The following is a 12,325-nucleotide window of genomic DNA, read 5'->3' as shown; positions in this document are numbered from 1 at the left end:
AATAAAGGCAGAAAAAGACAAAAACATGAATTGTTTTAAAAAAGAGAAAAAGACTACTATCCAGGCAGAGAATCTCAACAGAAATTGTTAAACTGGCAGATTTAAGGTTAGGGAAGAATAGGGAAAGAATAAATCTGCTTTGTAAAATGGTCAGAAGTTATGACTATTTGGTCAATGAGCTAAGAAAAGCAAATTGGTGAGTCACAATATTTACACAATTTTAATCTGCATAGTAGGAATGACATGATTTCCAAGAGTCCTGTAAATTGCAGTAAGGTTGTTCTTTTAATGTCTTTGAATTCAAATGTCCATTGTGGGCTTGTTTGTTTATTTGCTTCAACAATGGGAGTTCATTGAGCCTACAGTATGTTATGTATGATGATCACATTATTTGGTGTCATGTTGTAGTAGCCACTCTATTTTAAGGATGCATAATAACATAAGCTTTAATGTTTAAGACTTAAAGTACAAAGTATTCTCGGGCCCAGTCGGTTTTGGTGCCCAGAAATACCAGGTGCCCACTGTTCCGAGGTTGCCGGATTTGCGAGTTTCCCAGAAGGTTTAGGTGCCTGGTTCTAAACCTGGACCCGTATTTGGTGAAAGTGGATTAAAGTTTTACCAGTTTTTTTAACACAAATAATTTAGTAAATTATTGTCCACTAAAGAAAACATCTGTCTGGGGTGCTAGCGAGACGTGGCCAACCAGAGCCACCTTACCGGCAGACAGAGACTGAGGGTGTGTACTGTGTACTGATGGTGAGTTAAAGGGAGCTGTCAGTCCATGAGCCAGACAAGATTTCATTATTGAAAGAGTGGGCAAAACCATACCTATATTAAATTGTTTACAGGGTCAATAAAGTAAATAAATATATGATAACCTTTCCAAAGGAGCAGCTTTATCATAGTTATCACACATTTTGTTATTTTCCCCATACGTACATGACAGGTGAAAAAATTACAAAATTAAAAAAATAGTTATCATAATGAAACTTCCTGAGTTGATTACTTACATGAAGACAATGATGTATCGTATAACAAGTTTTCTGAAATTGTATATTTAAATATGCAAATTATGCATTAGAAAAGTATGCCCGAATTTGCATAACTTTCCAGAATCAACATTGGAACATTGGACAAAACCAGAGTCAACATTCTTATTTCATTTTGTTAAGATGTTGGCATCAAAGGTTTTTAACGAGGGAATATTCAATATCTGGCTCAATTTTGGGGCTCTGGCTCATGGACTAAATGCCTAATTTGCATATTTAAATATACAATTTCAGAAAACTTGTAATACGATAAATCATTGTCTTCATGTAAGTAATCAACTGGGGAAGTTTCATTATGATAACTATTTTTTAAATGTTGTAATTTTTTCACCTGTCATGTACGTATGGGGAAAATAACAAAATGTGTGATAAATATGAAAAAGCTACTCCTGTGGAAAGGTTATCTTATATTTATTTACTTATATTGACCCTATAAACAATTTAATATAGGTATGGTTTTGCCCACTCTTTCGATAATCATTGCTCAATTTTGGGGCTCTGGCTCATGGACTATATACGTTAATTTGGTCGCCACAAGCCTTATCCCTGTCATAAATTAATTGTTTGAATTTGCTCTGTCTCGGTTGTCTGCACTTCAGTCCTACTCTAATGACAAACTTTAACAGTCCAAGTCAAATACATAAAATATGTATTTTATATGAACCTCTAAAGTAAACTAAGACACCCTAGCCACGTTACAACCTACATTCATAAATACATTGAAACCAGATATGCTCAGTCATCATATACAGTAGACCTGATCTTATCTTAACTAATCCAGGGTTATCCAAATTAGTTAATCAATTCAGCCCTCCATTTGGCTCATACCAATAGTTCATTTAATTTAAGTTCACTTCTTTTCATTTGAATTTGTGGTTAATTTCAACCATCTTTCATTTAGCTAATTACATGAATCATAGTTCAGTATTAAACTGACTGTCCTGCTGCCCACAGGTGATCTAGAGCTGCATACAGTCCATCCACAGACAACAAATCATTCACATACGTTTGATCCCATGAAAGTGAGTATTTCTAATCCAACAGAATGTTCTGCCTTGCTGGTAGCTACTGTAGCCAAACAAACACAGCACTTAGTCTGACCTGGCGTGTAACAGAGCCTGGCTTTTAACACTTGTATTATTTTAGTTCGTTATTTTGTGCCTTATGAGAACTTTTTTATGCATTGTTTTTTATTACTGTTTATAAGCCTCTGTACAGTTTTTTTTTATTATTAGTTAAATCTTGGTACTTAATAGTAGATAAATATAAAACTTTAATATAATCCCAAAAATATTATTGTCTTTTGTTTGATGTATAATATAAGGTAAAAGCGAAGGGGTTGTAGTCTACGGCATTATAAGCTACACATGCTTTAACCTACACCTTTTCGTTCCAGCTGTTGTTTTTGTGCAGTTTGTTGTGACTAACTCTGTGCATGGCTTGAGATCAAATAAAACCATTCATTCATACTTTCCCTCCCTGATCACACAAACCTGTGTTGCTTAACTAGTGAGGAGTGGACTTTACCTCTTGAAAGAAGGTGGCATGGTCAGCTATATTAAATCTTTAGGTTAATTTATTCTACAGCACTTATAGTTGTGACGGAGCAGCCTTGCCGGTTAGCGAGTTAACTATTTATTAGTGGAATAGATTTTTGTATTTGATTTATTTAATTGCTTTCAGCCGACATACAGATCAAAAGTTAAAAAATACAATGGAGGATAATATACACAGAAAAGTTATCGACTTATTTCCACTGTGGTCCCCTGACCATAAATAACACAGTAAAAAAAACATAATTTGCATCAGATAAAAAAAATAGAATACAAAATGCAATGTTCATCCTAACATTAACCTAAAATAAATAATTTAGGAGCACCAACACAAACACTGCTACCCTTTCAAGTAGCCATGAATTGACGTAGCCAGAATGCCACGTTACCGGTCAGCACCCATAGAGTTATAATATATAATCTACACCCATACTGTATGTTATAATATATAATCTACACCCATATGTTATATTATATAATCTACACCCATATGTTATATTATATAATCTACACCCATATGTTATAATATATAATCTACACCCATATGTTATATTATATAATCTACACCCATATGTTATATTATATAATCTACACCCATATGTTATAATATATCATCTACACCCATATGTTATAATATATAATCTACATCCATAGAGTTATAAAATATCATCTACACCCATAGAGTTATAATATATCATCTACACCCATAGAGTTATACAATATCATCCACATCCATAGAGTTATAATATATCATCCACATCCATAGAGTTATAAAATATCATCCACATCCATAGAGTTATAATATATCATCCACATCCATAGAGTTATAATATATCATCCACATCCATAGAGTTATAAAATATCATCCACATCCATAGAGTTATAAAATATCGTCCGCTCCCGGTGGAATTGAAAAGGACCGTGCGCTGCCTTCACACACGGCCTCTTAAATCTATATGCAGATACACGCTGAGGAAGGCTTGACGCCAAAACCCGTCCGCGTATGCTGTCAGTGCCTTAATGAATTCAAAAGTACCAGAAGGACTCCGGAGTGATGGCTATTATTTTTTTATTGGGCCTCTTAAATCTCTGTAGGGAGTTGAGGAATATTTGTCCTAATGTCTTTGAAAACAAATTATAAAGATATTTACACCCAAATGTCCAGCAGCGGCCCTGTCAGGGAGCTGTAGAAGGTCAGATAGGCTCAGTATCAACCAGAGAACGGGAGTAGTGGTAAAAAAAAAATTACTGCAGGAATCTATCCCTGTTTCTCAATGCCCCCACTGGCGGACCGTGTCACTCATACGCAGAGTTGGTGGTGCCCGGGATCGAACCCATGACCAATTGACCTGGTGGACGAATGGCGAGAGCTCTACTGAACTACCCGACTGAGCTACTAAATAACCAACTAACCTGCCACCAGGCTAAAAACAAACCTATAGAACGATTAAAAAAAAATCCAAAGATTTTCAGACAGAACAATTATACTTTTTTGAATAAATGTAAAAGAAAATAATAATTATAAAAAAATGACTTCAAAAACAAATACAGTAGCTGAACATTGCCGACTTGCAAGAAAGAATTTCATGAAGCAACGTTGTAAGGAAGTCCACACTTTCTAAATGTTGCTTCATTTAACACGCTTAAAAGAAAACTGGATAAATGGACAATTTGTGGCAGCAATTCGGCAGATATGCAACACCAACACATGCACCCATGCACAAATAGGGATTTCTGCCTCGTAACTATAAATGTACATGAAAATTAGTGCAAAGCAGAGTATTTAGTGAAAAGACAAGTTTATGCCTTGATTAAATACAGTTTAATGGTTAAAGTCAAGTAAAGTAAGTACTCACATGATATTATATAGGTTGGTGCAAATGTCATCTTGACAAACTGACAGAATGAAAGTGACTGAATGACTGAATGCAGAGCTGTGTGGTTTCATATACCCTCTGCTGCTTGTAGGATGAAGGGTCTATTTCCTTTGTGGTAAGATGCTCTGACACACACACACACACACACACACACACACACACACACACACACACACACACACACACACACACACACACACACACACACACACACACACACACACACACACACACACACAGAGAGAGAGAGAGAGAGAGAAAGAGAGATAGAGAAAGAGAGAGAGAGCGAGAGAGCACCCCAAGTGGACAGACATTCATGCAGGATAAACCTTAAGGGGTAACCATTGATCTATAACACACACCCTAAACCCTTCTTGATATAATGTATGTTTTGAACACAGGTGCAAGCTGGCAGCAAGCAGGTGGGCAGTATGGAGGCAGTATGGAGGCAGTCAACGGAGGCAGCAAGCAGGTGGGCAGTGGAGTCAACGTGCACATAGCAGGCAGAGCAGGTGAGTTATGATTCTATCATGGCAGAGGGAAAGGTAATGATTTGCAGCCATGGAACACAGAAGAATACGATGAAAAGGTAAGCGGAGAACATGAAAGTAACCCCAGGGATACACTGAGCACATGCATAGGCCTATATTCAAACATATCTGTCAAAAACACAAAACAGCCAGATACTGTAGCTTATTTTCATACGCTTGCTTATGCTTATGGAAGCGAGTTACTATCAGAGGCTGTACAACGATGAGTGGAAGGAGAAGCATCCTGACAGGTGAAGGAGCTCTGTACCTGTGCTCAAATGAGCATGACAGCACACAATCAAAATATAAACATCTGTTGTGTTCATCAGACGTCTTGCAGAGCATCAGCGTTGCCATGTCGGCTTATTATAAGCGACTTTGGGCTTTTTCTGTAAAGTTGATTGTAAAATTGGTAGTTGCGGGTTGCGTTTTTCTTTTGGCTTATTTATAAAGTGTACTTTCTTATTTAGGCTTGCTTCCAGAAAAAAAAAAAATCATGAAAATGTTTTGTGCCAGGGGACAGTTGTGTCGTTAGAGAATGTTTAAAAAAAGATTCCACATTTTATTGCAGAGTTTTTTTTAAATAGCCTATGTACAAGCTTACGTGAGATTGTAGATCGGCTATTTTCAAGTAGCCGATGCTACTAAGCCACTTCTTTTGGGCTTGTTTTCATAGACCTGGTTGCTTATTTCACTCGCAAAATCTGGCAACACTGGTCACAACTCAGGTCCCGTTAACTTACTCAATGATTAATGAATGAACAATAATAATAATAATAATACTTTGCTTGTAATATTATAATATATAAATAATCAGTACTCAAGATGACTCTGTATTTTATTTTTTCGGTTACACAACTAACCAACAAAGCTCTGTTCTTTTCAGGTAAACCAGCCTATGAAATGAATGATTGTGACTCTGACCGGGCACCATCATTACATCTGGGGCACAGATGTTGGCATTTTTCCAGATAACGTGCCTTTGCGTCCGCGTTCAGCTTCTCTCTGTATGGTATCTCTCTGTCACGCATTTCCCGGTCCATCTTCTGTCCTTTACCAATCTGTCCTTTACCAATAAATCTGTTGTAGTGTATAAGTTCAGGACACCTCGTGAGTAACTGTCAATGTTGTTGATACGAGCTGTTGTATTGTGATCATCCAAGATGGCCACCGAAAATAGGTCCTTCTGGGCCTGGCCACGCCTTTCGCCCGATCCCTATACAACAGACTAGCGTTGATAGAGTTAAACTATGTATTTTGTGGACAATATTGATATAAAATGTCTAATTCTGCCATCATATCCTATTTTAGTGTGCCATCTTGGCATAACTCAAGTTTGCCTACGAATCCTATGATTTTATCAAGTTCAAGGTGGTACGAAACTAATCCTAGTATTAGTTCTCTCCTTTCCTCTAGAGACGGCATGTGTTTTGAGTTGTACAGAGCGCAGGCCCTCTGAGGTCACTGATTATCTCTGGAGGAATACAATAACAGCTCATTGGAGTTAACTTGACCATCTATGACAAAGCAACAACACCTTCAGCGACGCCGGTCAGAGCCGAGGTCAACGTGTTGTTTGAGACATTTGGACGCTGTTTGTCCAAGATAAACTGTCACACCATCCGCTTGCCATCTTCTCTCTCAACTTACGGACGAGGCTCCTCATGGCCAGAGGTCATCGTCAGAGCTGATAACAACTTCATTTGTGTATAACTATTGTGATCATTGACTGTTTAGTCAGAGAGATATTTTTGCTGTACGGTGCCTCATGTATTGATTCTTTCTCTTAATGTCAACCTTTTCATTTGAGAACCGGCCTGTGTCTGTCTTTGATTTCGTCTCATTTTTTTTACACTGGGTTTTCAGCTGTTTAACTACAAATAGTTTTAATTAACATAGAGCATGATTCACGACCCTTATCAGCTCCCTTATCATATCTCTATCAAGCGTATTTTCACAACAGTTGACAGGGAACGGTTGCACAAGACCGCCGGCGCCGTCTCCATCATTTCTCTGTGGTTTCCCCAAATCCCCAGTGCGGTCCCAAATCACGCAGCAGGGGGTGCACGGCCAGGAGATGGTCTTTCATTTGGCAGAATGGTACATAATTACATGACTGTTGTAAGCATTACAGATAATATCTGTAACACACACACGCACGCACGCACGCACGCGCACACACACACACACACACACACACACACACACACACACACACACACACACACACACACACACACACACACACACACACACACACACACACACACACACACACACACACACGTTTAGTGCTACTATGCTAATTTATACATGATATATTTAGTTTGTTAAAGGCTACAATCAATACAGAACACAATACAACAGCAGCAAAGACTGAATAGTTTTCACCTTGTTGGTGCAGCAGTGCCTGTAACGGACCCGTAGTGGTGTTTTTCCAGACTTTCATTTTTGAAGGTTTCCTGCCCAATTGTCAGGTTCTTTGAGATTTATTTTGAAGGGCTTCCTGCCTACAGGAACTCGTCAGCCTCAGACTGTGCACTGATTAATGTAATGAAGTTCACCTGGTGCTGATGCTCAGTATGGGGCTGAAGTTGCCTGCCTTGCAGAAAACCTTAAAATGGACTCTGTGGCAGAAGAGCAGGAAGGACTGCACAGAAAATGTTGTTTGTCTGATATGGACCTGGAAGGATGGTCAAGGAAGGAAGGACGGACGAACAAACGGACAAATATGAAGGACATTGTTGTGAGTTTACTTTATCATTTAGACTGACGATCTACAATGCAGGGTTTGGTTGAAATATGGTTTTGATGGTTTTTGTATTTGCAGTTGGAACTGATGGACATCCCACAGTCAAGCGAAACTAGCACCTAGCTGGAAGGTGACTGTCATTTTTATTGTTTGTCAAACTTGTATTCACGGTGGTTTTGTGATCTTATTATTGGACTTAGTATTTTATTGTCTGAGGTTTATTTTCATGTATTTTTCTAATGTGTTGGCTATTGTATAAGTGATGTAGCCATGGGAAATGCAAATGTATTATGGTGCTATTTGATGTATTGATTTATGTTGTGTATTTTATGCTTCCCTTATAGTTTCTACGTTGAGTACCGAAATAAATTTATTAAAACTCATCAGTCAAGTCTCCACCCTCTTACTGTCCAGCTGGGTCGCTACAGTGCCACTGGTGAGACACGGTGATGATGGGACTGTTTACATCCTTCTGTAGATATAGCAAACTTGCAATCGGTACTGGTCCAACCGTGTACTGGTTCAACAAGAGGCAGACTTCACATGGTCCAAGAAAGGACAAAGGCTTCATGTCATGTTTTGTGATCCAAAGGTAGACTTACAAAAATGCAAACATAGGGTACATACACACAGTTCAGTGTGTATGTACGGGCGTGTGTATGCACGGGCGGAAGTCCTATACACTCCCATGTTAAGTTTAAAACCGGAAGAACGGTCGCGATCCGCGTCCGGTTTTAAACTTAACATGGGAGTGAATGGGACTTCCGCCCGTGCATACACACGCCCGTACATACACACTGAACTGTTGGGTACATACACACATGATGGGATAGCGTCCGTATACGGACGGTAGACGGGCGGAAGTCCCATACACACCCATGTTAAGTTTAAAACCGGAAGAACGGTCGCGATAACATGGGTGTGTATGGGACTTCCGCCCGTCTACCGTCCGTCTTAGGGTGCATACACACATGATGGGATGGGATGGGATAGACGGGCGGAAGTCCCATACACACCCATGTTAAGTTTAAAACCGGAAGAACGGTCGCGATAACATGGGTGTGTATGGGACTTCCGCCCGTCTATCCCATCCCATCCCATCATGTGTGGCTGTACCCTTACGGACGCTATCCCATCATGTGTGTATGTACCCTAAGTCAGAACGGAACATCATGAAGTCTTCAGCATCAGTGTTGCCAGAGTTTCGATTTTACTAGATAAATAAGTAACTGGGTTTATGAAAACAAGCCCAAAAGAAGAAACTACAGGCCAAGAGCAATTTAAACATCCTAGACATGGGCTATTTGAAAATAGCAGATCTACAAGCTTGCAACACCTCGCGATGTGACTCATTGTGAGCTTGTAGATCTGCTATTTTCAAAAATCTTGAGGGAAAATATTTCTTTTTTTAACAACACAAATCTGGTACAGGGGTCCCTGGCAGAAATTGTAATTTCAGATGAGGGTCCGTGGACAAGTACACATGTATGTATTTAAAAACAAGCCCAAAACACCATAACCCGGAACTATACCAATATTTATAAAGTCCCAGAGTCGCTTATAATAACCAGACATGGCAACACTGGTCAGTGTGCTGCATGTTTATTATTGAACTGGGAGGGGAAGTTACAATGTAGACCACACCCCCAAGCAGCCTCCCCTCCCCACAAGGAAGGGCAGTGCACTAAAGCATTATGGTCATTGTAGTAATGCAGCAGTCCAAGTCAAACACAGACTTCTTCTTTTTTCTGGCCATAGGGTGCAAATTTCACATTTTGCTACTGTTTACTACAAATAGACAGTATTAACATTGAGTGACTGCAGGTTCTTCCAGCGGAGAAATGTCCCTTTAAGTGCTATCCTGAATACGAGGGAGGTATGTGTCTTTTTGTGTTAGAGTCTGCTGAAAAGTTATATAGGCCTATCTAATACTCTCCTCCACATCCCTTTTATGTCCATTTTAATAGTTTGATTAAGAGATTAAAATGATCTTAATTATTGGATAAATCATTATTTGTGTTGCATATTTACTTCACTTATCATTTCCCTCTATATCAATAAACACATTAAAGTTGACTATGATATGAGAACCTATATGAGGAACATTACATACAGATAACATTGACCTTTGGAGGCTTCAGGAACCTACATATGATTCAATACTGACCTCTAGTGGTAGACTGTGTTGGTAAATAACGTTTATGAATAATAATGATGATGAATATTGTTTGTTTGCTCAGACAACAATACGAAATGACCAGAGGTACAAAGTCCTATTAAAAGGTGGTGTGAGTGATGTATTTTGCTGTTTGATTATTTTATTTTTTTCAAATACAGCATTACTACTTTTATAAATTTACTTTAATTTTGGAAATATTGGAAATCCAGGTTCCACACACACAGAGATTCCAGACTAATATCTAGTATCTACGCTGTGGGTGCATCCACACATGTATAGTCTCGCGTTACCAGACTGTTGCCTCCCACAATTTTCAAATGTTTCAGCATTCAGAGATTGTGGAACAGTTGTCTGGCTACGCGAGACTACACATGTACGTCAAGTTGTCGTACGGAAGCAAAGATTGTTAATATAGAAAGATACACATTCTCCATTGGAGCCACTAGAGGCGAAGTAGTACACAAATCCTACAAATGGTCTCCTAAGTAGGCGTGGTTGTCTTCTCCCCCGACCATCCCACCACCCTCCCCCTCCCCTCTCCCTGGCTGACAACGTCATGTGGATGTGTATTTGTGTATTTTCTTCATTAAAGAAAATAAATGCTTGAAATAAATGTTTGAAAGTGCGCTGTTATTGGCAAAGATGATTTTAAAGAAACCCCAAAAAATCCCACCACAAACTCACACGTATTATTCAGTCTTATCTTCTGCTAGATATGCTCCTAATTCTGCTCAACATTGTAACGGGTCCTTTTATTTATAAGGTATATATTTTACCACTATAGACTATAATGTGTTTAGCATGAATGTTTAGCAAAATGTCATGATTCCCAAATCATACCCATCAACCAAGACAGTTAATAATGGAAAATGATATTATTGAGCATTGGAACACACATTTTATTTACATTTTTGAAATGTCCATAATGATTTCACGTAGGCCTACCACATTCACATATAGAATCTCAGTTTATTAGTTTTTAGAACATCTTATGGGGACAGAGCATAGAGTTCAAATCTAATATAATAATACAATATAATGTAAGGGACAGACAGAGCCCTCTATGTCTCGTCCGTCAGACTGGAGATGGACTCTTCAGATATCTTCCCAGATCTCGCGAGAGTGTGTTGCTAGGATAGAGAAAGGTGGATAACAAAGTAGATTTTCTCCTAATTTGTGTCACTAAAAAAAAAGCCATTTTAGCATGAAAATCGTGCATATTTTGTGTCTTGTGACGATCGGGTCCAATATTTAGTTCAGTGACCATGGAGCTAAAGAATGGTTCAGAAGCTGTGTTCACGTTCATTCTTCCATTGGAATTAAATAGACTCCAACTTGCTTCCTGTCTCCTAAAAAGGTGTCCACCTACGTCACGCAGAAAATAGGAGAAACGGGAAGTAAACCGGAGAATGCGCCTCTTGCTATTTTCCTCTTGGTACGGAAGTCGGAAGTCCCATCCACTCCCATTTTAAGTTAGAAACCGGAAGTTCCGTCCCAACGTCCGTCTGAAAAGCATATCCGGGTTCCGGTTTTCATCGGCCAAAAATGGCTGGAACCGGAACAAGGGCTTGCAACCCTAGCCTCAAGTTGGCGCACATGTGTGGATGCACCCAGTGATATATATTCTGGCCATGCCAGGCTAGATCCGGTCTGGGTCTAGAGCGGATACGGAAACAGTGAGTGCATATGTGCGTGTGCAAAGGATGTGGAAAACTGTCTGTAGACCGGATCTCACTGGTCAGTTTGTAATGAAAACCTCTACTGTGTGGAAAGCCTGGTTTGTGAGGTTACAGCGTCATCTACTGGCACACAATGTAATATGTTATTCAGTCGGTATAAAAATCCACGGATGAAACCGAAAGTAAAGTTTCAGTTTATTCATGTTACAACGTTTCATCTGAACTCTGTAGGAGCAACAAGACAAGATGGCGGTTCACTCGGTCTCAGTGTTCTTTCCAGTCAGTGTTTTAACAGTAAAATCATGTATTTATTTCTACATGTTGTTGATGTGGAACAGCTGTTACAACACATCTGTCACAGGTAATGATACATTATAAATAATACATTACATATTGTTACATATCGTGGGAACATTGTATGTCCAAAGTTAACGTACTTTTCATCAAATGGTAAATTGGTTAAATATTTATAAAACCCACAGACACACGGCTATTTTGCAGTTTGTGTGTGACATTAGTATGAGTCATACTATGACTAGTAGGGCATTAAATTAACTAAAACAAATAAGAAGAATAGGAGAGTTGTCTGCCTGACAGAAATTACAGTTAACTTAGGACAGGGAGGGGCTGTAAACGTTTTGTAACAAAACGTTAATAATGCATTAGGGTGCGCTCCCACCGCACTTTTATTTTACCTCGGGGGCAG

The 12,325-nt window shown here is 38.9% G+C and overlaps 1 protein-coding gene across 1 annotated transcript in view; it reads left to right on the top strand.

Moving 5' to 3' along the window:
- Positions 1–11,860: 11,860 nt before the first annotated feature.
- The window catches only part of LOC308075999 (NACHT, LRR and PYD domains-containing protein 12-like), an 85,578-nt gene continuing 85,113 nt past the window's right edge, over positions 11,861–12,325 (top strand). The window contains exon 1 of the mRNA XM_080416050.1: positions 11,861–11,980. Coding sequence (XP_080272176.1) covers positions 11,866–11,980 — 115 coding nt within the window. The 5' untranslated portion in view covers positions 11,861–11,865. The remainder of the gene's footprint in view (positions 11,981–12,325) is intronic.

This window comes from Gymnoscopelus braueri (genome assembly GCF_963280865.1).
Source record: "Gymnoscopelus braueri genome assembly, chromosome: 20".
NCBI classification, from domain to species: domain Eukaryota; kingdom Metazoa; phylum Chordata; class Actinopteri; order Myctophiformes; family Myctophidae; genus Gymnoscopelus; species Gymnoscopelus braueri.
The sequence above is the reverse complement of the archived record's forward strand: the minus strand, read 5'-3'. Positions and strand labels throughout refer to the sequence as shown.